The sequence below is a fragment of the Gorilla gorilla genome, chromosome 13, assembly GCF_029281585.2.
Source record: "Gorilla gorilla gorilla isolate KB3781 chromosome 13, NHGRI_mGorGor1-v2.1_pri, whole genome shotgun sequence".
In the NCBI taxonomy this organism is placed as follows: Eukaryota; Metazoa; Chordata; class Mammalia; order Primates; family Hominidae; genus Gorilla; species Gorilla gorilla.
This window is the reverse complement of record NC_073237.2, coordinates 130,303,346-130,330,036: the sequence shown is the minus strand read 5'-3', so window position 1 is coordinate 130,330,036 and position 26,691 is coordinate 130,303,346. Positions and strand designations below refer to the sequence as shown.

At 56.6% G+C, this 26,691-nt stretch overlaps 1 protein-coding gene across 12 annotated transcripts in view; it reads left to right on the top strand.

Annotated features, from left to right (window-relative positions):
• The window catches only part of VAV2 (vav guanine nucleotide exchange factor 2), a 230,131-nt gene that overhangs the window by 38,663 nt on the left and 164,777 nt on the right, over nucleotides 1-26,691 (top strand). For all 12 annotated transcript variants that reach the window (XM_063696850.1, XM_063696849.1, XM_063696851.1 and 9 more), the window contains exon 2: nucleotides 15,020-15,136. In XM_063696850.1, the coding sequence (XP_063552920.1) occupies nucleotides 15,020-15,136 (117 nt within the window). The remainder of the gene's footprint in view (nucleotides 1-15,019; nucleotides 15,137-26,691) is intronic.

Genomic DNA, 26,691 nt, shown 5'->3' with positions numbered 1-26,691 from the left:
CCAGGTGAGAAAGCTCCTTGAAGTGCAGGCATCTCTCCTGTTGGGCGTCTCACACGCACTTGCTCCTCCTTGTGCCTTGCCGCCCCATGGTGACAGAACTGATTTGGCAGCCTGGGCCATGCATGCAGGGCCACAGGCCCTCAGCAGGTGCTGGTGGGCGGATGGACAGATGGGCAGATGGACAGAGGGGGCAGATGGACAGAGGGACACCAGGCACACGCCGCTTCTCAGAAATCCCTGGAAATGACTGGGATGGTAACAGAACATCACAGTTGACTCTTTCTTCTCGAAATGATGGGTGCTAACCATGGAGTGATTCCCCAGCAGCAGACAGGCGCGGTGCTTTCGGTGACGGTTTCGGCCGTGTTTGTTGCACGTTGAGAAGGGTGTTTTACATCCCTTGGCGTGTATAGTGCTGGGATCTTAAGAATGTCACACATGTGCAGTGGGTTGTCCCACATGTGGAGCCACCTGCCTGTGCAAGGGGTGGTGGGAGGCGCTGCCTGTCAGGTGCTGGCTGTAGCCTCTGGCAAGCAGTGGGTTTTTCTGCAGAGGGAGGACACCTAGGGATGGAGGCCCACAGATCTTGGTTTTGGGGTACTCGGGCCAGGTGCCTTCTTTGGAGACAGGGAGGCAGCTGTTGGACATGCAGGCCCAGGAGCCGGGGTCGTGGGAGCTGGGTTTCCCAGGGTGGGTGTGGGGGGCCTTCAGGATTTGAACCTGCATCTCCCTGCCGGAAAGGTGCCCCACCCTGTGCCTGAGCCCCCTGTCCCCACTCAAGGGTGTCTGAAGCTGGGCCCAATGGTGGTCAGAGGGAGCTGGGTCTGAGGTTCCACACAAGTGCTTCCTGACTTCCCACCCTGCCAGGGTCTCTCTGGGGACTTTGCTTCCCAAAGAGCCCTGAATTGAGCCTGGGGGTCAAAACCACATTTTCAGAGGGCCCCAGTGTGCCAGGCCCAGGGTCCAGGGTCTCCCAGCTCCGAGCCGGGGTGCAGGGCATTGCGAAACCCATGCTGGCATGAACGGGAACAAAGGGTGGAAGAAACCAGGAGAACTCTTGCCTCAGTTTCTCATCCAAGCCCTATTCATTCCATTGTGTGCCCATTCATCCCACAGCCATTCCAAGTGCCTGTTGTGGTGGGCTTGGGGGGCACAGCGCCAAGGGCACAGGACTGCCTGCCACCAGCTGGCCACCGGAGTTGCCCAACAAAGAACCACAGGCCAGCACCTTCCAGCAGCAGCCCTGGAGGCCGCGAGCCTGAAACCAAGGTGTCAGCAGGGCTGTGCTCCCTCTGGAAGCTCTAGGTGTTGGCAGGGCTGTGCTGCCTCTGGAGGTTCTAGATGTTGGCAGGCTGTGCTCCCTCCAGGTTCTAGGTGTCAGTGGGGCCATGCTCCCTCCAGGTTCTAGGTGTCAGTGGGGCTGTGCAACCTCTGCAGGCTCTAGGAGAGGATCCATCCTGCCTTTTCAAGATTCTGGTGGCCTCAGGCACTCCTTGGCTTGTGGCTGCATCACGCCAATCTGTGCCTCTGTCGTCACACGGCCTCTTCTGTCTTCTCTTCTAGGGACACTTGGATTTAGGGCCTACTGGGTAATCTGGGATTATCTTATCTCGAGAGCCTCAGGTTTTTTTTTTTTTTTCCAAGACAGAGTCTTGCTCTTTTGCCCAGGCTGGAGTGCAGTGGTGCGATCTCGGCTCCCTGCAACCTCCGCCTCCTGGGTTCAAGTAATTCTCCTGCCTCAGCCTCCCGAGTAGCTGGGATTACAGGTGCGTGCCACCATGCCTGGCTAATTTTTTGTATCTTTAGTAGAGATGGGGTTTCACCACGTTGGCCAGGCTCTTCTCGAACTCCCGACCTCATGATCTGCTTGCCTCGGCCTCCCAAAGTGCTGGGACTATAGACGTGAGCCACCGCACCCGGCCTTGAGAGCATCAATTTAATTTTACCTGCAAACACTGTTTTTCCAAGTAAGGTCACAAATAGGCTTCTCAGGGTCTGGATGCAGACCTGTCTCTTTGGGGCCCACCCATTCAACCCATTACACTTGCTGTTATGGACTGAATGTTTGTGTCTCCCCAAAATTCCTGTGTTGAAACCCTACCCCAAAATGTGACGTTATTAGGAGCTGGGGCCTTTTGAGGTAATTGGGTTTAGATGAGGTCGTAAGAGCGGACCCTTCATGAATAGGATGGTCCCTTTTAAGAGTACCAAAAGGGACTGCTTCTCTCTACTCTCTGTGGATGTAAGGGTACATCTCTGCTGTGTAAGGGCACAAGGAGAAGCCACTGGAACCTGACCACGCTGGCACTGGGCTTCCAGGCTCTGGAGCTGCAAGAAAGAAGCCCCTGGGTTTACAAGCTTCCCGGGCTGTGGGATTTTCCTGTAGCATCCTGAGCTGCTGCCTAAGACTCCAAGCAGATAACTACACTTCCTGAAGCCTCACTCTGCCCATCTGTAAAATGGGGAAACCGCCTCTGCTTTGAGGATCCTATTCCTGCAGCAGAGCCGAGCAGCCTAAAAGCCCTGTCCCCAGCACAAGGTGAGTGACCCACCCGTGGTCTGGTGTCAGCTGCTGTGGGTATGACTGCCACCCCTGCTTGACAGGTGAGGAAACTGAGGCTCTGAGAGGTGAAGGGCAGGTCCCGGGGGTCCAGGCTGAGAGGGGTTCTAGTCTAGCGCTCCCAGCTCCCACATATGGGCCTCACGAAGCAGAGGGACTGCTGAGGAGGTGCCACATTGGGTCCAGCTGGGGTTGCCTGGCGGGTGATGGCCACTCCCCAGTGGGTGGGGCTTTGTAGGCACCTGCAGGAGAGGCTCCAGCAGGAGCTCCAAATGGGGACATGGCGGGCATGAGGGACTCTTTTCAGGGTGAAAGCCCCACAGTCCCTGTTCTACTCCTGCTCTGACCCTGCTGGGTGCCAGCTCTTGTTCTCCAGCCCCCGTAGTTGCCCGTTTGGCAATTGACTAAGAAGAGTTTTTGACACTTTGCTGTCACATGGCTGGCTTGTGGCCTTCTGCAGGGGAAGAGGCCGCCTCCCACCTTGCTGCCTCCATAGCCAAGGGCCATGCCTGCCTTTGGTTTCTGATCATAGAAGGAGGCTCAGTTTCACCCCCCTGTTTGGGAAGCTCTCTAGTGCTGCGGTTGCATTTTTCCTTCAATATTTTTAGCCCAGCAGGAAGGGATAATAGCGAGAATCGTTCCTTCAGACTGGAGAGCGATCATCCGGTGTCTGCTGGCTGTGAAGGGATCCATTTGGCTTTCATTTTAGTGGGTGGTGGGGGAACGGGAAGAATCGCGCCCTCTGCTTGGGTCCGTCTGGAGTTGGATTGTCCAATTGCGCTGGAGATAGGGTGCTCCAGAGAGCGTGCGAATGCCCTCATGTTGACCTCGGAGGCCGCTTTCCGGAAGGGGGAAGAAATGGAGAAAATGAGGTGGCAGAGACAAGAGCCCGTTTCACAGATGGCTTGTGGGCTGCAGCAGAGAGGAGGGGCTGAGGTCCTATGAGAGCAACCCAGAGGGCCGAGGCGCAGGCGTGCGTCTGGGCTAATTGCTCAGAGCCAGGCGGCCAGAGAGTAGGATTTGAACCCTCCGGCACTCGGAAGCCGGCTCAGGGAAGATGGTTATAAAGAGAAATACTAGAAAAGCAATTTTCTGCTAGCTTTATAGAAAACCTTTGGTTTGACCCTGACCTTGAAGTCCCGATTATGTGGGCCACTCTTTATACCCCCCGCCTTGGCTTAAACCCACCGTCAGCAGCAGAGGTGGGTCCTTGGAGGGCTTCGGGGGAGCAGGCGTGGAAAGCTGAGACCTCTCTCAGCTGCTGGCTCTGAACAGGCACGGCTGGGCGGCGGCCTAGCACGCAGTAGGTGTCTCTTATTCGGTGTCTGACTGTGGACTGGAGGGGGGTGCAGAGTTGAATAGGAGCCTCCCAGCTGCCCACCTGCTCCACTCAGACGTCCAAATGAGGCTTTTCCAGAATTGATTTTTCTTGCTGGGTTTCCTCTCGAGTGCTGCTGAGAAGGGACTTGACCGTCAGGATGGAGAGGGGCAATGCTGCAGCTTGGCCTGGCCCTGCCTGCCTGTGCCCGGGGCTGCTGGGCAGCCAGAGTGTCTCTCTTTTCTTGAGATCTTGACTTTTCAGCCTTTGAGAACCCACTCCCCATGGCTCAGGGGCTGTGGACAGACAGACTCTGGCAGCGGGTGGGAGCCCCAGCACTGGGGTTCCTGGACTTCATGGCTGCTGGTCCTTGCTGGTTCTCACCGGCTGGGCACTTGAAGTTTGCAGCAGAGCTCGTTTGGAAATCAGGCTGCACAGGAGCAGACTGTGAGAAAAGCTGAGCATGAAACCCCTAAACAGCAGGAGACGCCCGGGTCGGGGGCAGGTGTTCTGCCTCTCTGGGACCTCCTGGCCTTGAGCCACAAAGCAACCTTGCCCCATCCCTTTTTGGGGAAGATCCTGGGATTCTGGAGCCAGGGCTGCCTGCGTGCTGCAGGTTGGAGTTTGGGGTCTGAGCTCTGGTAGCAGACATTTCGAATCCATGCCTCCGGGGCCCTGTTTTGGAGACAGCTGGCTGGGCCCTCTGAGTCTTCTGGCATCTTCTCTGGGAAGCCCGTTTCCCATCTCGCAGCAGCATTGCCTGGAGTGTGGTGAGCAGGTGACCCGCCATGCCAGGGGGCAGGTACAGAGGAGGAGAAAGGCCATTTCTTCCTTTCATGAGCTGGGCTTGGGTTGAAAGAGACAAGGTCAGGAAGTGGGGATAGGGAACAGTGTTCAGGCCACTGGAACAGCACAGTCAAAGGCTCAGAGCCCTAGCGGGTGCCAAGTGTCAGCCACGTGTCTCCAGCATCCAGGGCCCCCAGCCCACCTTGGGTGAACCAAAGCCGGAAAGTTGGGGGTGGGAGTGGCCAGCAGACCTCGTGGAAGGTGATGGAAGGCACCGGAATTGGGTCAGGGCGTCCTCGGGGAAGGAGGGGAAGTGTGCAGAGACAGGGGTCCAGAAGCTTGCTAAGGGCAGGGACTTGCCTCTGTGGGTCTGACTTGGAGGGCTTCCTCTACCAGTGCCGAGGTGGTGTAGGGCGTTGTGAGTCGCGTTTTGGTAGTCATCCTGGGAGGTGCCCTGGGAAGCAGGAGGGCCCAGCGTAAGGGAGGGGCATGTTTCTCCCCAGGAGCGCCGGTGTCAGAGGGATGGAGAGGCACCCACCGACAGAGCCTGTGTGCAGCTAGCTCTGCCTTCACCCAAGCCAGCCCGGGCCCTCCCTCCTCCCAGGTTGTCCACAGAGTAGGCTGCCTCTTGCCTATGCCGTGGGGCTCCCATGGGGACAGGACCAGACCACCTGGATTAGACCTGGGTCCTCCCCTCACTACCCCGATGAGCAGGGTGGTCCCCGAGCCGTCTCTCCACCTGTAGGCCAGGGATACGTGACAGCTCCTGAACACGTTAGCAGGATGAAGCAGAGAGGAATGTCAAGGGCTTCGTGCTGCGCCAGGCAAGGACTCAGCGGGCGCTGTTTGTTACGGGAGAAAGTGGAAGTGCCACCGGACATTGTTTTAGCACATTGAGTGTTAGTGAGACTGAGAATGCTGGAAACCTTTACAGAATAGTGAAATGAGACATGCTGTTGTTGCAGCCCTTTCTGTCATTCCTGTGGACAAATGTAGCAGCCATGGCTCAAGCTGCCTGCTCTTGGTCGGGGGAGCTCCACTCCTGAGGGCACGCGGGCCGCCTGCCCTGCTGATCTGGCCTGCCCCTCTCTCTGCCAGTCGCCTGCCCCTGACCTGGGGGCAAGGCTGGCCCCTGAAGACCTTGATAGGCATGAAGAAAACACCACCCCACTCCTCCAGATCACAGCAGGTAGAGCAGCTCCGCACCCCAGCTGGGCGAAGGGGGACACGCATGCGAGGCCATGCGCAAAGGCGGGTCAGGTTCATTACTCAGCCTGCTGGCCTGACGCCTTGGCCCTGGTGCGTGCGGAGCTGAGGAAATGGGCCCGAGCGAAGGAAGTTCAATTGTCCAGACAAAATCAACTCGCGACACTCCTCAATCAATCCCTGGCTGAGCTGTGCTTTCCCTGCCTGGAGCAGTGAATGAGCTGGAGCGGCCTCGGACATCTACCTTGGGAGCCCAGCAGTGCAGCTTCTCTTTAAGGGCTCAGTGCAGTCTGAGCATAGTTGCTCACACCTGTAATCCCAGCACTTTGGGAGGCCGAGGCAGGTGGATCACTTGAGGCCAGGAGTTTGAGACGAGCCTGGCCAACGTGGGGAAAGCCTGTCTCTACTAAAAATACAAAAATTAGCTCATCATTGGTGGCACAGGCCTGTAGTCCCAGCTGCTCGGGAGGCTGAGGCGGGAGAATCGCTTGAACCTGGGAGGTGAAGGTTGCAGTGAGCGGAGATCACGCCACTGCACTGCACTCCAGCCTCGTTGATGCTGTGAGACTGTCTCACACACACGCTCACAAAGGCCATAGCGCGGGGGCCCTGGTGATGGCCTGGGAAGCCTCTCAGTGTTCATGATGACTGTCAAGTTAGACCAGTTTTTTTTTTTTTTTTGAGACGGAGTTTTGCTCTTGTTGCCCAGGCTGGAGTGCAATGGCACGATCTCGGCTCACTGCAACCTCCACCTCCCGAGTTCAAGCGATTCTTCTGCCTCAGCCTCCTGAGTAGCTGGGATTACAGGCATGTGCCACCACACCTGGCTAATTTTGTATTTTTAGTAGAGACGAGGTTTCACCATGTTGGTCAGGATAGTCTCAAACTCCTGACCTCAGGTGATCCACCCGCCTTGGCCTCCCAAAGGGCCAGGATTATAGGCGTCAGCCACCGCGCCCGACGACAGACCAGTTTTAAAGCAGATACAGGCCTCCCTGAGTCTCCGTCTCCTCATCTGTAAAATGGGTGATAAGGGACCACCCCCGCCCCCTGCTAGAATGGTTATTGGATCTGACCAGCTAATGGGTCCCTGGTGGGCTGGTGTGTAGAGTTGTGCAGGTGACATTGATGTGTGCAGGAATAAGGGGTCGAGGCCAGACCCTACCTTCCACCTGCTTGCTTGTTTTCGGAAGAGATGCTTCTGGAAGCGAGGTTGCCAGCTAAGCAGCAGTGGCTGTCCTTGGGGGCCCCGGACGTCTTGGAAGGCATCGTGGACTCTCTGCTGCTTGAGGGGAAAGCAGGGCCCTTTGAGAGGTGTCAGCAGTCAGAGGGCACCTAAGAGTGCTTCCTAGACATTCATTCATTTGTTCATTCATTAATTCATTGGTTCATTTGTTCGTCTACCAGATACTGAGCCCGTCTGATGGGCTAGGCATTGTCCAGGGCATTTGGGACCCAGAGGGAGCAAACGGCCTCAGCTCCTGTCTCCGTGAGCACCTGGCCAGCCTGTCACCCAGGGTCACCTGTTTATCTACCTGATGGGCCCCAAATTTGATCCATTCCATCAAGCTGCATCTGTTGAATAGTAATCAAGCTATTTTAAGTGGTTTTTGGAATGAGCATGGCATAAATAAAACAGGAAATTAATTTGTTTTCCCATTTTTTTATTGATCAAAGACATCCTCAGCTGCCAGTCAGAGCTTCTGATCAGCACGACGCAGCATTGTGGCCCCAGGGAGTCAGCACCACTCCAGCCGGAAGCAGAGCAGCCAGGCGTGCAATCGGTCTCTGCTAAGTGCAGTGTTAGTGACACTTGTTGAAGTATTTCAAGAAAACGCACTATGTCTATCTATGTCTGTGGGTACTTCTTGGAGCCTTTGCCGCAGGGCGTGGAGGCTGCACATGGAGACCCCCAGCTTGCTCAGAAAGACCCAGAGGCTTGAAAAGAGAGTGCCTGTTCTCCTGAGGCCCAGAAGCTGTGGTGCCCTGTTTCTTTCAGGGCTGTGGTGCCCAGGTTCCCTTTTGCAGCAAGGGGCACATGGGGTGGGGGTCTTCACCTCCCAGTTGCTGGGCTGCTCTGGCCATGAGCAGAGAGCCTGAGGCCAGGCCCCAGAAGTCCCTTGTCGGCCTGTGTCCCTCCCCCAGTCCCTGGCAGCTGCCTTGAGGAGCTCTGCTGCGAACTAAAGGCCAGCGGGGTGGCGGGCTGACAGCTCCAGGGTGGGACCATGGTGATGAAGGGCCCAGGTTCTCGTGCAGTGTGGCTGCTTCTCAGCTCCAGCTAACTGTGGCCCCCCAACCCCCCTGCCAGCTCTCCCAGTGACCAATGTCTCAGGGGACGTCTGGACTTCCCCAGTGAGATGGCCTCAGTACAGTCTCTTTATTTTGAGTGAGGGTCCCAGCATCGTGGGAGTCAGAGGGCAGGGTTCTCCTTGCCCATTTTACAGATTGAGAAACTGAGGTACAGAGAAGCTGTGTGGCTGTTGAGTAGGAGCAGGCCTGGGTTGTCCCCACCTGGAGCACCTGCTGTGGGGTCTGCACTGGAATGTGGTTGTGTGCAAGAGGCCGGGGGGAGGTAGGACTGTGCAGGACAGGAGTAGGTGGTTCAGGGATGCCAGCCAGAGACCTGGGAGGAGCCCTGCCTGTTGGTGACAATCTACATGGATGGGGAAGGTTGGGCCAGGCGATCTGGAGACCCCAGCTTGGGGCTTTCCCTGCAAGACCCCACCCCCAGCTGAGTGTCACTCCTGGGACTGAGGACACCCGGGCCCCTGACCTTCCTGGTGGGGCAGCCAAAGGGACTTTCCCGGGCATGGGCCTGCCAGAGGCTGGGGGCATCCTGAGAGGAACCGGGCCTGGGTTCAGATCGTGGGTCACCTGCCTTCTGGGGCCTCCATTTCCACATCTGACGGAGCAAATGTGGATGTGAAAGTGCTAGTGGGCTGTGAAATGGCGCATGCGTGCTAGTTAGTTATTATGTGCCGATCAATCAGTTCAGCCCCCTCCTCTCTGGCCCCATTCCTAAGCCTTGGTTTCTGTGGGTGGGGCCTGCCCCTCAAGCCCAAAGGCCGGGCTCCTACACTCAGTGCCTCCCCATCTCCTCTGAACAGACTGAGTTTTCGTCAAAGTACTGTTGTCATTTTAAAAAAGAAAAAATAATGGGATTTCCCTGCCCAGAAACCCATAGACAGGATAGCTTAAAGGCCAGCAGTCTGGCCTTGGGGGTCAAACCATCCCAGATCCATTGTTAGCTCAGTTACATCCTTGCTAGTGATCTTGGGCAGGCCAGGTGACCTCCTGAAACCTCAGTTTCCTCATCTGTAAATTAGGAATTGCTGCAGTGACTCAAGGGAGCTCTTAGCCGAGTGCCTGGCCTTCTGGAAAACCTGGCGGCCGTGGAGTGCCTATAATCACTGTGAGTCAGCGCACCGAGACGCGTAGCCAGTCTTGGCCGGAAGGGCCTGGAGCTCTGTGCCAGAGCCTCACTGTGCAGATGAGGAGACTTGCCCGAGCTCTCCTGGGAGGAGGGAGCAGCGAGGGTCACCTCCCATAAAGGTCAGCCCGGCCCCACGCTCCTCCTGCATGGTCCAGCTGGGGCCGAGGAGTCAGCCCCTGAGACAGTATGGCACCTGCCTTGACGACGCAGGCCTTGTGCTGCCGTCCTTGGCGAGACAGGACTTTCTTGCATCTCCTTAGGCGGGGGCTTGCTGCCCTTTTGCATCCCGGCCACTCCATTTGCCCCTGAATCCTGGGCCTACCCATGAGCTCACTGCTTGGAGCTTGGTTGTCTGTCTGTGCAGTGGGCCAGTGCACACCTCACAGGCTCTGCAGGTGGTGAGTGAGTTGGCTGTTGTGCACGTCAGCATCCTCCCTGCCTGTGGTCATTGTCAAGCTCTGCCATTACTCCATCACCATTGCCCAGGGGTCGATGGCCAAGCCACCTGTGTTCAAACTGCAGCTCCCCAGCTGAGGCCTGCTGGCTCTGTGACTCAGGCAAGTGGATTTGCCTCCCCCGGCTTAGTTTCCCCTTTTGTACCCCTCTCAGGGCATGCTGGCTAGATGCCAGCTCTGGAGGGCGAGGCAGGCCTGTCCTGTGTCCCACTCCAGCACTGCCGGTGACCCGTTGCCAGTAAGGGGCAGTGGAAGGGCCCACATAGGCTGAAGGGCGCCCCTGCTCTGGGTGGGCTGCCGTGGGTTCTGCAGGGCAGAGAGGCCTGTCCCTGCCATTGTGTCCCCATCACAATAGATTGTTTCAGAGACCCTAAAGAGACGTGACTGTCCTGTGAGCATGTGAGCTTGGCTGGTGAAGCTTGCCATCCAGGATGCCCTCGGGCCTCACCTGTGGCTCAGACCTGGGCTCCTGGCTCTGGGGTCTTGGCTCTCCGACCCTGCCCTGCCTCTCCTGTCTGTGACACCCCGCCCTGGCGCCTTGCAAGAGCTGAAGGACAGTGCAGCTGAGCCTGGGGAGGTGGGCGGCTGGGCATGGAGCCTGTGTCACCACACTAATCCGATTTCAGCCTGATTAGATCTGCGGCTGCCGATGAATGGGCCGGAGAGAAAGGGGCTGACGTTTCCAGGGCACACTACACGCTGCCTCTCATTGCAGCGGCAGAGCATGGACAAGGGATTCTTGGGTCCCAGGGGCAGGAGCCCTCCCTGCAGTCTGGGGCTGTGGGGAGCAGGAGGTGGGGTAGCCCATGCCTCCTCAGAGTGCCCTAAACAAACACAGTGGGGACCCTATAGCCGCCAGCCTGGGGGAGAGGGCACTCAGCCCTGGGACCCTTGTCACAGGGCTTGTTTTCTGGGGACAGACCCTTGCTGTGGCCACTCAGCTGGACTTAAAAGTCCAGGATGCTGGGGGAAGCAGTGGCTGCCTTTGTGGGGGGTCCCGAAGGCCAGGTTGGATCAATGAGAGAGAAGAATGCCGCTTGCTCCTGCAGCCACAGGTGACAGCTGAAGCCAGCCCTCATAGCTTGGGCGTGGACAGGGGACTTTTCACCTGGCGCTGACCACCATCTGGGCCTCCCTTTGCCCCTGTCCCTCGGCCTGTGTCCTCAATGGGCCCCTGTGGCCATGATGCACCTGCAGCAACCTCAGCCTTGGGTCCGGTCCCTGCCAACCGTCAGGGTCTCTGTCTAGAACCTGGACCTTGAGGCTCTGATTGGCTCCAGAGCGACCACAGACCTTGCAAACCGGGCCACTGAGGAAAGGGGTACAGGGACGGCAGGAGGGACCTGGTGCCTGCCCACACGCCCGTCCTCTCAAAGGGCCTTTGCCCTGGCCGATGTCGACATGGCTTCATTCTTGGCGCTGCCGCCCTCTGGTCAGGTGCCCACGTCCTTAACTCTCTGTGCCTCAGTTTCCCTTTGTGGAAAATGGGATGAACTGTAGAAAGCACAGGAAATGCTCCCTGAAGGGAGGCCGGGCCGTGTGTGGCCTCCCTCGAGGTGGAGCCTGACGTGGCCCCCAGGCTTTGTCCCGGTCTCTGCCATCCCCGTCCGTGCAGTCCCTGTCCCTGCCATCTGCATCAGCCTGTGTGGCTCAGTTTTGCAGAGACCACCCTGGGTTGGGCCCAGAGCTGCACCAGGAGGACTTCTTAAAGGTTAGGGTGGCCAGAGTGGCCACGGGTGGGGCCGGGCCAGGCACAGCAGTTGCTGGGCCCATGGGAAAGGGGTGCGCTGGGCCCATCCTGTGCCCGAAAGGAAGCCTGGGCCTGGCCGGCTGTGATTATGGTTGGGATCTGTGTAATTAACTCTAAACTTGGGAGGCTGAGGAAGAATGAAAATAAATGCTTAGTGGAAATTACAGACGAGCCATATTCAAAAAATAGTCGTGCCGGGCTGGAAGCTGCAGCGCGTGCAGCCGCGCAGACAAGCGAGAGGGCGTAGCCCCTGCCCCGGCTCAGGCCTGCTCCCAGCTCCAGTGTCTGGGGCTGTCCTAACCAAGCACCATCGACCGTGGTGGCTTTAAGCAGCGGAACCTTATTGTTCCCAGGGCTGCAGGCCAGCAGCTTGAATCAATTGTGTGTGGCAGCAACAGCTCCTTCGTGGGGCCTCGGAGGAGAGCCCGTCCCACGCCCTCTCCCGCTTCTGGCAACGGTGGCCACCCTTGGAGTGGCTGGCCCACAGCTGTGTCACTCCCAGTTGCTAAGGAAAGGGGCCCATCTCACATGCACTCCTCGTGGGTCTGTGTCTCCGTGTCTCTCTGTGTGTCTTCTAATTAATCTTTTTATTGTGGTAAAATACACATAACGTAAAACTCAGCGTCTTCTCCGGTTTTCCTCTAGAGCACCGTCCAGTAGCGTCAAGCACATTCACTTTGTGGGCAAGCACCATCACCAGCATCCACTGGTCTTCCCAAGCAAGAGCTCTGTTCCCCACAAAACCACCCCATCGTTCAGCCCTTCGAGGGCGCCCACTATTCTCCTTTCTGTCTGTGGATCTGATGACTCCAGGGGCCTCATGAAAGTGGAATCACGGCCGGGCATGGTGGCTCACGCCTGTAATCCCAGCACTTTGGGAGGCTGAGGCAGGCAGATCACCTGAGGTCGAGAGTTGGAGACCAGCCTGACCAACGTGGAGAAACCCCGTCTCTACTAAAAATACAAAAATTAGCTGGGCATGGTGGTGCGTGCCTGTAATCCCAGCTACTCGGGAGGCTCAGGCAGGAGAATCGCTTGAACCCGGGAGGCAGAGGTTGTGGTGAGCCGAGATCACACCATTACACTCCAGCCTGGGAAACAAGGGCGAAATTCCGTCCCCCCCCCCCCCCCCCCCCCGCCAAAAAAAGTGGACTCACACAGGATTTGTCCTTTCATGTCTATATTCTTCAGAATTAACAGGTCGTGAAAAACAAAGATCATGGAGTGTTTTAGACTCCCATTGTCTAAACTAGCAGTTACTAGCCACATGTAGCTTTAAAATTGAACTTAAAATTAGCAATCTAGGTTTTCAGTAGCCACCTTTTTTTTTTCTTTTTTTTTTGAGACGGAGTCTCGCTCTGTCACCCAGGCTGGAGTGCAGTGGTGCGATCTCGGCTCACTGCAACCTGTGCTTCCTGAGTTCAAATGATTCTCTTGCCGCAGCCTCCCGAGTAGCTGGGACTACAGGTGTGTGCCACCACGCCCGGCTAATTTTTGTATTTTTAGTAGAGACAGGGTTTTACCATGTTGGCCAGGCTGGTCTTGAACTCCTGACCTCTAGTGATCTACCCGCCTTGGCCTCCTAAAGTGCTGGGATTACAGGCGTGAGCTGCTGCGCCCAGCCGGACTAGCCACATTTTGAGTGTTCGGTGGGCACAGGTGTCTAGTGGCTGCCCTATTGGACGGTACATGGATAGAACGTTCCTATCATTCCAGAAAGTTCTGTTGGAGAGACTGTACCAGATTAATGGAGACTGAAGAGGCATGGCAGTGGAAACTGTGTGTGATCCCATATTGGAACCTGGGCCAGTTTTTTTTTTTTTTTCTTTTAGCTATAAGGACATTTTGGTTGTCCTTTATATATTAGGGAAATGCAAGTAAGGTCTATAGATAAGATAACCGTGTGGTGTCCATGTTAATTTCCTGGTTTTGCTATAGGTACTGTGATTATGGAAGAGGATGTCCTTGTTCTTAGGAATTACATACTCAGGTATTTAGGGATAAAGGAGTGTCATTACTGCAGTTAATCTCGAGTGTTCAGAAACACACACACACACGCACACACACACACGCACGCGGACAGAGGGACTCTAGGATAAAACAAATGAGTCTGTTATCTATGAACAGCAGCCGACCCCTGCCAGCAGCCTGAGGCAGAAGGGGCTGGGGTGGGCACTGCCTGCTGTGAGGCAGGGTGAGGGGTCAGCAGGGGCGTATGTCCTGGCTGGGGGACCCTCCGCTCCCAGGGCGTTCTCAGTGCTGCTTGGTTTATGCTCTTAGGCTCTGATTCTGACCTGCACTATGTCTAAGTCTGTCCATTTGTCTAAATTTCCAGTGAGCAGGGACAGGCTCTCTGAACTGCTCTTGGAGCTGGGCAGTTTGTCCATAGGGGACGGTTATTGATGAGGACGACAGTCCTGGGCTCTTATTGGGCTGTGTGTGCCACACCCCCCTCTTGCGAATCCCCGTGCTGAGCCGGATTGGGGGGCTGATGGCTCCCACACCCCAGTGCCCACTCTGGTCATCAGGGCACATGATTAATCCCGTGAGGCAGGTGGCGGTAGAAAACCAGGCCTGGCATAACCACTCACTCTGGTCTCCCTGCTGGAGTCAGCAGACAGGATTCCAACCTGGGGCCTGAGTGATTCCAGAGCCTGCCCCCCGGGCCACCTCACCTGCTGCCTTACAAGTTTCCTTACCAAGCTGTTTCTCCACGAGGACTGGGCAGATGGCCGTTCCACCCCAGCCAAGCCTTCTGCCCCTGTGGCACGTCAGGCGCAGTGAGGGCCGAGAGCTCACTGGTTGGCAGTGGGCAGAGAGGAGATGACCGATGCAGTGATTTGGGAATTCTGGCTTTTGTGCTCCCTCCACCCTTCCACTGTAGTTGGCACCTGCCACTCTCTGGGTCCTCCGTGGCTTCCTGGGGGTGGCCCCTGGCTGTTGGCTTTGTCACCCATGATTAGGAAGGATGTGTTGGAGTTGTCAGAAGCCTCGTGTGTGTACGCACGCCTGTGCACGTGCCCACGTGAGCATGCGCCATCCATTCTTGTTGATTCAAGGCTGGCATATTCTGCCCCAGCTGTGACTGTCAGCCTCGACATGTGCTGGGTGCGCCTGGGAGAGCTGGGTTGGATGGTCATGGAGGGCCCAGGATGCTGCCTTGCCGCCCTGACCTACCGTTATGGGGAGTGGCGTGTCTTCTGAATGCAAAGGCCTTGGGCGTTTTGCAGCTATGTGATGAGAAGGCTGGGGGCGGTGGTGGCTACACCCTCGGATGTGGAGCTGGGCTGCCTGCTTCCACTTCCATCCAGGCCTGGCTTCTCACCCCCCAGCCTTGGGACGGGGGGTTTTGTCATCTCTCTCAGCCCATTTCCTCCTTGAGAAAACAGGAATGAGCTTGGATGTGCTGGCGCACGGAAGCCAGAGCTTGCTGCTGTTGCTGTTATGGTTTTTACAGAGCTTACAGTTTTAATAAGTTTTTCCTTGCCCTCCCTTTGTTTTTTCCCTTTAGTTTCTGTGTTTGAAGAACATACGCACCTTCCTGAAAGTCTGCCACGATAAATTCGGATTAAGGAACAGCGAGCTGTTTGACCCCTTTGACCTCTTCGATGTGCGAGACTTTGGAAAGGTGAGCAGTCACTTTCTCCAGCCTCAGTCGCCCAGCTGTGGTGGCCGATTTGCCGGCTCAGCGGCGGGTGGGCCAGATCCATGGAGCAGCCTGATTGGCTCCAACACAGAGCCAGTGGATTTCTGCACCCTCATGTCTGGAGGTGCAGGCAGGTCCTGTTACAAACAGGAAGGTGTGAAAGCCAGATTTGTGTGTCGGGGCTGGGACAACGGGATGGCCCCTTTCTCTCTCCAGTCATGGTGAGGCCAGGCGTGATGAATTCAGGCGGATGGGGGAAGAGCAGTGTGCAGACAACCCTGGCCCTGTGGTTCTAGCCAGGGGACCCTGAGCATTTACCTCCTGCCCTGAATCTTGATTCTTCCTCTGAGAATGGGTCAAAGTTAGCACCACCTCCTAAGGGGCTGGGGAGATGAGGTGGGGAAAGCGTCTACTGTGTGCTCTGTAAATGGATTATCTCGGTTACCCCGGGACAAGCAGAGCTGTCTCTGACTCCGGGAAGGTATTGGGCAAAGAGGGGGTATTCTCCAGTGGTGACCCCGGGAAGTGTCTCTGTGTTCTCAGGAAGCCTCACATGGCACCAGTCCTGCAGGAGCTGGGCTGGTGCACATGAGGGGACCCTGAGGCTGGCAGGTGCAAAGGCCCCGGGAGGCTGTAGTTCATTGGTGGCCTCCTGGTGAGCCTGGGTGCAGAGGGACGCAGGGGCCACCTGCCTTCCAGAGCCCAGCAGCTCCACGGTTACTCTTTTTAAATGGATGGGATCAGGGCCTCAATAGCTTCCTGATGGATTCGGGGCTGGACGCCGGAGGTGCTGACAGTGGCCGAGGAGGCCCCAGGCCCCCGCCTGCTGTTGGGCTGCCTCTAGGAGACACTGCTTCCTGGACCACCGGGAGAATGGATTTCCACCTGCTGATGGGAAGTAACAAGATATTTACTGCCTGGTTTATTTGAGCATCATTATCAGGGACTTGGTGTCTAAGGAAATGCTCTGTGAATACATGATTTGTGAGGCGCAGAGGGAATTTGGGTTTGCAGTGGCGCATGCTGAGAAGTCGGTTCTGAGAGGAGCGTGTGGAAGTGCTGCACGGCCTCAGGTCAGGACCTGGAACAAGGGCGATCCCGGAGCTACCAGGCTTGGCGCTTCCCTTCCTTGCTCCTGGAATTCTCCAGACGTGAGATCTGGGGACCTCTTCATGAGCCCATCTCTGTGTAATCATCGAATTCTTAGAAGTTTGTGTCCCTTAAATGACTCACTGAGCTCCCCCCCGCAGCAGCACACGTGCCTGGGAGTTTGATGCCCTGTTGAGGCCTGTGGGTCCTGCTGTCCAGGGGCTTGCCTGCTGGGCTGGAGTCAGGGAGGCTTGAATGGCCTGGGCCTGTTTCTTTCCTGTAAGTGGCTTCTCAATTCCTACAGATTTGTTTTGAAATGAGTTGGAACTCTCTCCTGCTCCTTGCCTGCAAGCAGCAGAGATGAATTTGCCTGCAGCACCCTGGGTAATGGAGAGGCTGATGGTTCAGGACTTAGTGAAGGTCCTTCAGAACACACACACACACTCACACACACACACACACTCTCTCTCACACACACACACACACTTTTGCACCCACCCCACACATGTTCACACTCACACTCAGACACACACAGCTCACATACACACAGTCTTGCACCCACCCCACACATGTTCACACTCACACTCAGACACACAGCTCACATACACACACACACACAGACATACAGTCTCACACACACACATTGACACAGACACCCATGGACACACCACACACAAAAACACATACACACACTTGAACCCATCTTCCATGTTCACACCCACACCCAGACATGCACAACTTAACACACACACATTCACATACAGTCACCCATACACATTCACACAGACATCCATGGACAGCCCCCCGACACGGACGTATCACACACATTCACACACACACAGTCTCACATGTACACACATACTTATAGACACAACTGATATTTATAATAACTGTAAAGAGAAAAATACAGGAAAACCCTGGCCAAACCTACTTCTTGGCCAACAGTTAAAATGCAGCGTATTCAGTATATAATTTCATTTTGCTTTTAATTTGCTATGGCGGAATGCAGTGATGTAAGACGTACATAAATTTGGATTAAACTCTCATTATTCAACTTACCAGCTGTGTGGCCAAGCAGTTTGCAAATGGGCAGCCCTTGTCATCGTCCATGGTTTCCAGTGAGGCGGCTGCGGCTCTGAGGGGCTGCAGAAGGGGCTTCTTCTCATGCTGACCTCTGGTCTCCCCATGTCTCACCGTGGCGGTCAGTGGTGGTGCTGGCCAAGCTGTGGCATCTCTCGTGGGGAGCTGGGAGTAGACGGCGGGTTTGGACCATGAGTCATGGTGTGGGGTGCTGGGAATGGAGGTGATGTCACCGTGCAGACCCCCGGGCTGAGCTGAGGAGACTGGGTGAGGTCCACAGGAGGTGTTTGTGAAGTGCAGGTTGCTGCTGCTGCCGCCCCCACTGGTCGCTTAAAACAAGTCCAGACTTCCACACACAGATGGCAGCGCCTACTGTTTTTCTCTCCATTATTTTACACATAAAGATGCAATGGCTGGGCTGGGCATGGTGGCTCAAGCCTGTAATCTGAGCACTTTGGAAGGCTGAGGTGGGCGGATCATTTGAAGTTAGGGGTTCGAAACCAGTCTGGGCAACACGGTGAAACCCTGTCTCTAAAAAAATACAAAAAGCATCTGGGTGTGCTGGTGGGCGTATGTAATCCCAGCTACTTGGGAGGCTGAGGCAGGAGAGTTGCTTGAGCCCAGGAGGTGAAGGTTGGAGTGAGCAGAGATCACGCCACTGCACTTTAGCCTGAGTGATAGAGTGAGACTCTGTCTTAAAAAAAAAAAAAAAAAAAAAAAGACGCAATGGCTGCACCTTTGGGAGACAGAGCAGGTGGCTGAGCACATGGACTTGGACCCCAGCAGGCTGGCTTTGAGTCCCAGCCCTGCCATCTCCAGGGTGCGGCCTCGCCCAAGTGACTCAGCTTCTCCAAGTCCCATTTGTAAAATGGCGGTGACACTCCCACCCTCAAAGTTCCCTTGAGCGGGTCAAGCCATGTGTGCAGGGTCTCAGCACCGCACGTGCCCCAGGGCCCCGCCACTCTGGGGCCTTGCTGCTTCTGGTCTCCGCATCTGAGCCATGCCCTTTGCCTCCTGGAGCCCGCGTGAATGTGGCCTGTGGTGTGTCAGGGACAGCTGGCTGGGGACCGGGCCCCCTGGGACCGTGTGCTGGGTGCTGGCGCCCTTGGGAGCAATGGAGCCGGAGCCCGCACTTGCCCTTCAGGGTGGGCCTGGCCTCGGCCCCGCCAGCCCCGTTCTCTGTGGTGGTGCTTTCTTCCTTCCCTGGATGTTTTTCCTACCGTGGTCAAGCTGTGGTCAGCACTTCCAAATGGAGTCTGGCCTGGGGCCAGCGGAGGCTGGGGAGCCGGGACATTCACCACAGTCTGGAGCCTGACGGTTCTGCTCTGCCAGCGCCTCCTGGCTTCTCCGGGACAGGTGCTCTGGAAAAACAAAACACAAGCAAAAGCCCAGCTCCTCCCTGCGGCCTGGTGTGCCCAGGTGCTCAGACTCCTGGGGACCTCTTGCTGGGCCGGGGCGTATTTGTTGCAGTCCCTGCCGTGGACAGAGGGGAGGAAGGGTCAGAGCAGGGAGGGGACTTGCCGAGGCTGCTGGTCTCTGGCCTCCCGGACTCCCAGCTTGTTGACCACAAGGAGCCGGTGTGGAGGGCGGGGCTGATATGCCTGGTTCCTTACTTGGCCATTCCATGCATCGGTCCCTCTGGCCACAGAGATGAAGAGCGAATGCCCCTTTCATTTCTTTGGGGCATTTACTGAGCGTTTCCTACATGTCCAGATTCATCTTTTGTCATTCATGAGCTCAGCCCAGTAGGGACGCCCTGGCCATTCCAAATGAGCTCGGCGGCCTCCAGCAACCTCAGACCATGAAGTTATGGCTGCGTGCCCTCCCCCTGTTCCTCCCACCCTTGGCCTGCCCAGGACGGGGGTGGCAGCTGTTTCTCCCCAGAATACAAAGCTCTGCAGTCAGAACTGACTGTCGTCTGGGATGGGTGGGGCTGGTCAGGGGTAACCGAGGGGGTGTGGGGCTGGGGACTTCAGGGCTACCAGGGGCAGAGCTGACTCTCTTACTCCTTGTCTGATCGGCTCCTACTTACATTCACAGCATTCAGGGCTGAAAGGAGCCTGACGGGCTGGCCGGCGCATTAGTCAGGGCCCTCCAGAGACCAGAGAGACAGAAGCAGCCGGGTAGAGGCAGACAAGAGGGGCCGATTAGGAGCATCGGCTCTCGCGACTGTGGAGGCGGAGGGCCCCCAGCAGGCTTTCTGCGAGCTGGAGACCCAGGAACGGGGGTGACAGGGCTTGGCCCCAGTCCCAAAGCCTCAGAACCGGGGAAGCAATGGTGTGATCTTCAGTCTAAGGCCAAAGGCCTGAGAACCTGTGGGGCAAGTCTTGGAGACCAAAGGCTGGAGAGCCTGGAGTTCTGATGTCCGGGGGCAGGAGACCAAGAGTCCCAGCTCCAGGAGAGGGAGAGGGAATCACATTTTCTCTGGCTTTTTGTTCTATCTGAGCTCCCAGCTGCTTGGATGGTGCCGCCCACAGGAAGGGCATCTCCTCACTTGCTCACAGGCCAGTCTCCTCTGGAAACACCCGCACAGCCACACCCAGAAACAATGCTTCCCCGGTTCTCCAGGTGTTCCTTCATCCAGTCAAGTTGACACCTAAAATTCACCATCACAGCTGGCTGATGTCTCTGGCTGGTTTAGGAAATGCCATTTCCCCTATTATTTAAGGAGGTCTGTGGTGTTTCAGATCTTGTCTGGGGTCTGGGTTTGTTGTCATTCATTTTCTAAACAGCTGCCTCCCGGCTCCCCAAGTCTCTCATGTTGTGAGAGTCATTCCTTGGGAAGACAAAAAGCATTCATTTATTCGTTCATTCAGTCCTCCATCCATTTATCCATCCATCCATCCATCTATCCATCATCCATCCAGCCATCCACCCACTCACTCACCATCCATCCATCCGTCAATCATTCATCTGTCCATCCATCTACCCATCCACCCATCCGTCCATCCATCCATCCATCCATCTACCCACACATTCACCCGTCCTTCCACCCATCCACCCACCATCCATCCATCCATCCACCCATCCATCCATCCATCATTCATCCATCCATCCATCCACCCATCCTTCCACCCATCCACCATCCATCCACCCATCCATCCACTCATCCATTCATCCATCATTCATCCATCCATCCACCATCCGTCCATCCATCCACCCATCCACCTATCCATTCATCCATCCACTCATCCATTCATCCATCCATCCACCATCCATCCATCCACCCACTCACCATCCATCCATCCATCCATCATTCATCTATCCATCCGTCCACCCATCCATCCACCCACTCACCATCCATCCATCCATCCATCATTCATCTATCCATCCGTCCACCCATCCACCCATCCGTCCATTCATCCATCCATCCATCCACCCACTCATTTACTTGTCCTTCCATCCATCCATCCGTCCATCCATCCACCATCCATCCATCCATCCACCATCCATCCATCCATCCACTCATCCATTCATCCATTCACCATCCATCCACCCATCCATTCATCCATCCACCCATCCATTCATCTATCCACCCATCCATTCATCCATCCATTCACCATCCATCCATCCACTCATCCATTCGTCCATCCACCCATCCATTCATCCATCCATCCACCATTCATCCACCCATTCATTAGTTCATTCATCCATCTATCATTCTGTTAAGCATATAATTTACCAAGTATTTAGTAAGCATTTAGTATGCTGGAGTTAAAATGAGGAGACTCACATAGTCTTTGCCCTCACAGGGACCCTCAGATTAGCTGCTGAGCAATTAATGGTAGGAGAGAGGAGTGAGAAAGTGAAAACTGTGGAGCTTTGGCCCCGAGGCCTGCTGGCTCTGGCCCACATTCAGCCTTGGACACTGGACTCTTTCCTCTGTGATTTTATCATGGAAAGGATCATTCCACGTGTTAAAGGGACACTAACGTGAATGAGACTGTCTCCCTCTCCCAGGGATGGCCCCATGTGGAGGCTGGTTTGACCAGTGTTTTCCCTGCTCATGGCCCTCACTTGCTACTTAAGGGTGGTCTCCGCCCACTGGCCCTTGGGTTTTTTCTTCTGCCTTCCCTTTGGGACAGGTATAGAGGGTTTCCTTAACCCAGGAGGAGCATTGGGAGGGGACCCACCATGAGTCAGCCTGGTTCCCTCTGCTCCTGGCCCCTGCCACCTGGGGAGACCTGGGCAGCAGGCGGATGGACCCCTGGAAACCCTCCAGGCTTTGGAGCCCTGGGAAGCCTGCCAGGTGGTCCACTGCACCTGCCTTCTGGTGCCTCCTCTCATCCAGGCTCTGTGGAGCCAGGCGGGCCCTGGAGGAGGCAGGCGGGTGAGAGCAAAGCTTCAGTCAGACCTGGACGCGAGTTGGACTCTGTAGATACTTGGTCTCGTTGAGCCTTTGTTTCTGCAGGGATCAAATGAAGCTTGAGACTGTCCCCTTGGAGGTGTTGCTGTAAAGGACTCAGTGAAAAAATGAACGGCAGGTCCTAGTCATTTTTATTAGCATTTTCTTCCTCTTCACTCACCCCGCAAGTTCCAGTAGGAACTAAAGAATCCAGAAGGTTTATTCCGGAAGTGTTTCTCTTCTGGCTGCCTTTCCTGGTATTTTTTTCAAAGGGTTGCATTAAAGAGATTAGGTTTTGGCTCAAATAAGTTGTGTCCGGCTTCCTGTGCTGCCCGGGGTGGGCGTGCTCGGGCCGAGTTATGGCCGAGCGTGAAGGGTGAGTCCGCAGCCCTTGCTGATGGGAGCCGTTGGCCCTGCTCCCCGCCACGGCCCATAGATCCTTTCCTGTTTTCCTCTGTGCCCTGTGTCTGGGCGGTTTGTCCAGTTGCCCAGCTGGGAAGGAGTGTGGAGAAGCCCATGGGTCGCCAGCTCTGGCGGCTTCTTCCGGGGGTTGGTTTGCCCCAGCTCGGAATCCGGTCGGGCATTTGGAGGGAGGATTCTGGTGAGGCTGCGGGGTTTCTGTGGCTTGCTTCTGAGATTCTGGTCCCTGGACTCTGCAGATCATGATAGTTCCGACCGTAGGGACTCTGATCTTATTGCGAGCTGGGACTGAGCGCAGGTCTGCGGGAGGGCAGGAAGGCACCCCGGCAGCGCACTGACTACCATGTGCCATGGTGTCCCCTGTCTTATCCCCACCTAAGCAACTGGTGCACGGTAACATGGCTGTGAGTTTCTTGGGTCCTCAAACCCTCGCTGTCCTCCCTCCCCAGGTGCCTGGTCATGGCATTGTCATTGGGATCCGTCCAGCTCCTTCGTGGGGCCCTGGGCAGGTGTCTTTCCCTGAGCCTGATGTCCTCTCCTGTGACGTGAGGACAGTGGTCCCTCTTCCCCTGTTGATCAGAGCCTCCTGGGCACCGGGTCACAGGCAGCTCTTTGTGTAGGGCTGGAGCAGGGTGAGCAGAGCGTGATGAGGATGCTGTTGCTCTCTCCCTTTGTGGGGATAGTTGCCATTGACAGTGTGCACTTGCACCCTAGGTCAGAGGACAAAGGGACAGACTCGTTCAGGAGGTGAGGGCTGCACTTCTGGGCAGAGGACAGGGAAGGCAGGCGGGCAGAAGGGAGGGAGAAGGGAGGGAAGAAAGGAGGGGAGAAGGGAAGAGGGAAGGACGTGTTTCTCCTGAGCAGCACAGGGTGCTCCCTGCCTGCAGGAGGGGGGCCCCCTGGGCGCAGGTGCTTCTGGTTGTCAGAGGGAAAGCTCTGTCCTCCCTGGTCCCTGCCCCTTGTTCCTCCTCGCTGCTGTAGAGCTGCTTCAGCCCCTCTTGCTGCTGGGCTCTCTGGCTGCCCCCTGCCTGGAAGGTTCTCCCCAGAGCTGCTGGTGCCTTCCCGCTCTCCTGCAGGCCCTTACTCAGCTCTGGCCCAGCAGGGCCTGCCCTGATGGCACCTTGCCCTGTGCAGGGACAGGTTTCGGAGTGAAGTCTGATGCTGCTTCTCCGGTGTCCCAGCCCAGGCCACCCTGCCCAGGCCACCCAGCCCAGGCCACCCTGCCTGGCCCCAGGAACCCGCAGTGCTGGCTGGGCAGTGCACTTCACTCCATCCTCACTCGGGGCGGAACGAACCTTCCCAGAGGAAATCGCTAGGCCGCTTCTCTTGCTCAAGTTAAAGAGCAGCGCGCACCTTCCAATAAATGGGCTTAATTCTCCTATTTATTATTCATTAAAGCATTTTGGGAGGCTCAGAGACTTCTGAGGCAGTTAAAACTGGCTCTCAGCACTGTCTGGGGGCGGCTCCATGGCTGCTTACAGATTCTGAAGTGCCAGCTGGCGACGCTGGACACACACCACTGGTCACCTGAGTGCCGGCCTCTCCTGCTGCCCCTCCCTCCCTCCTCCATGGGAGTAATCACTTGTGGCTACTGGACCTTTATGTCCACGAGCACCTGCACCCTGCAGGGACCTTAAGAAGTGAGGAAGGAAACGGGCACAGAGAAGATGCATCTCACTTGTGCTGTGCGGTACAGTGGAGCTGGGGGCATCCTCAGGTCCTGCTGATGGCAGGGGCCCCATTTTTATCTGCTCGGCTGTGCCCTCTTCCCTCCGACTAGCAAGGCAGCTGTTGCACACAGCACGGTTGTCTGTATGGAAGGCGCACGGAAGACAACCAGGATGCCGGGAGGCAGAGAGGAGGCCGGGTGGCAGTGAAGAGGCCAAGAGGCAGTGAGGATGCCGGAGGGCAGTGAGGATGCTAGGAGCCAGTGTGGAGGCCAGGAGGCAGGGTGGAGGCCGGGAGGCAGGGTGGAGGCAGGGAGGGTAGTAAAGAGGCCAGGAGGCAGCAAGGCTGCTGGGAGGCAGTGTGGATGCCAGGAGGGAGTGAGGAGGCCAGGAGGCAGGGTGGAGGCAGGGAGGGTAGTGAAGAGGCCAGGAGGCAGTGGGGATGCCGGGAAGCAGAGAGGAGGCCAGGAGGCAGAGTGGAGGCCGGTGGGGCTGTCTGGGGAGAGGAAGTAAAAGACCTGACCCTGGAGGGGAGGGCGCTGACCAGCAGTCTATAGAGGATGCAGTGCAATGACCACCAGTGTCTATGCTGACGGCGTCAGTGCAGGTACGGATGGTTCCCTTCCGCTGAGAATCTCAGACCACTCTGGGCCTTCTCAAGAGGCTGGGAGGAGGAAGGGAGGGCAGGGCCCTGCTGAATCGGAATAGCTCCACTTGTATCTGTTTTTTATATGGCATTTTGCTGACATTTTGCTTAAAGAAAGGGTTCTGAAGAGGCTAAAAACATAGTTGGAAACCATTGATCCGTCACAGCTGAGGAAACCTGCCTCCTTTGAGTTGGGCCTGGGGACACTGGCAGTGGGGACAGGCCTCTGGGGGCACTGGCAGTGGGGACAGGCCACTGGGGGCACTGGTGGTGGGGACAGGCCGCATCACTACGTCCAGGATGAGGGAGTCGGCTGTGCACCTGCTGCAGATGATGGACGGGCAGCTGTGGTCATCCCGGTCCCTCTGGCCCTGGGTTTGTCAGCAGCTGAGAGGCCCCTTGGCTTTTGCGTGCAGGCAGAGGGGCCCTTCCTCCTTGCCGGAGTAAGACACCTCCCTCACCACCTCTGTTCCTCTCCTCTTCTGCCTGGGACCCTTGTCTATCAGCCTTGGGTCCCCCCACCCCCGTGGAAGCGCCTGGCACGTGCTGTCACTCTATCTACCTGAGCCAGGGCAGGCACCTCGAATCCATCCTGGCACCTCCCACCTGTCAGCACAGCACCCCAGCACCTGGCAGTCACCAGGAGCTGGCACAAGGGGGGACCCCAGTTTGTCACCCTGGACTTCCCATCCGCTCCCCGGTTGTTGCCACAACCCCTGCCATTGCCCCTTCCCCCACCACAAACACCCACCCCCCACAGTCCGGACTTGACCTTGAGGGCTCAGGTGGGAGACTGCTGGTGCTTCTGGGGCCAGGTGAGAGTGGACCCGTGAAGACACCATTGAGGGCTGGGGACAGGTTGTGATGCCGAGGATCAGGCCGTCATCAGGACCCAGTTTGTCCCACAGGTTGCTTCAGGTCTCGCAGCTGTCATTTCCCCATCTGTAAAATGGGTCTAAAGATTTGCCTCCCCCATGCCGAGGGCTGTGGGCGGGAGATTCCAGATGGTGCCGCTGCCTGTTTTCATGGGGCGGGTCTCGTAAGGAAGCTCCTGGGAGTGGTGCTGTGATTGTACCGGCCGCGTTAGAGCACGTGGGTGATGACCCTGGCAGTGGGCAGGGGTGCATCTGATGGCCATTCCAGTGGCCTGGAGTGCCAGCCTCACCCGGCCAGTGTATCCTGCCCCACACCCACCATCCACCTGCCCTGCGTCTGGGGCTGGACAAGTGTATCCAGATGCCGTCTCAGCCATGTCATTGATTTCTCCATTTTACATCTGCATTGATGAATGTGTCCCGCAGGCTCTGTCTGGCCAGGGGAGAACACAGCAGTAACCTTGGGGTATCGATCCAGCACCCCTTATCTCCACACCCAGGCCCCGAGGCTGCACGTGTTTGTTCATTTCCTCTTCGTATTTGTTAATTAATTTGCTGAGTGCAGAAGACTCTGTGCTCACCCGAGGCCTTTCTGCCAGTCGGTCTGATGACTCTCAGATGCTGATGCTGCGGTGAGTTCATTTGCACTCCCTGCCTTAATGCTGGCAGTGAGACGTGCTAGTCTTTTTAGCAGCATCCACTCCACACTAATTACTTATTAAAATGCAGTCGCTCCTCGCTGGGGTGGGGAGCTGCCTCGGGCTCCCGGCAGAGCCCGGCGCAGGGGCTGTTGGCAAAGGCCTTCAGAGTTTCTGCTTGAAAACATTTCCTCTTTTATCTGCTAGTTGTTGTCATTTCAGGACGTTATTCACCCACCCACTTTCAGATGAACTTGACAACCAGATATGCTGCACATGGGCACAGACACACACATGCACGCACACACACAGACATACACACATGCACACGCACACACAGACATACACACATGCACACGCACACACACACACACGGAGTCGGTAAGCCCATCGGATGCTGACCCGCTGTTTTATAACTGGGGATGGGAGAGGTTTTTCTCTGCTTTCCTTTCCAGGCGGGAGCCATGCCTGTCATTACCTTCACACTGGGCAAGGGTGGAGGGTGGTTCAGTTTTGGTAGCCGAGTCCCTACAGGTCTGATGAGCTGCGTGCCTGGAGGTCAGGCTCAGCCCGCTGTGCTTCATGTGAGGTGGCTGAGCCTGGCGTGCCAGGCCAGGAAGCCTGTGGGTCTTTGCCTCAACCCTGCTCACAGGATCCTAGGAGGCTGCGATTTCAAGACCTGAGTTCAAGCTCTGGGAGCAGCCTTGGCCAATGAGTGGATCCCTTGATCTCCATGCCAGTGGTGTGAGGTAGGGATTCTTGTTCCTGTGCCAGGAA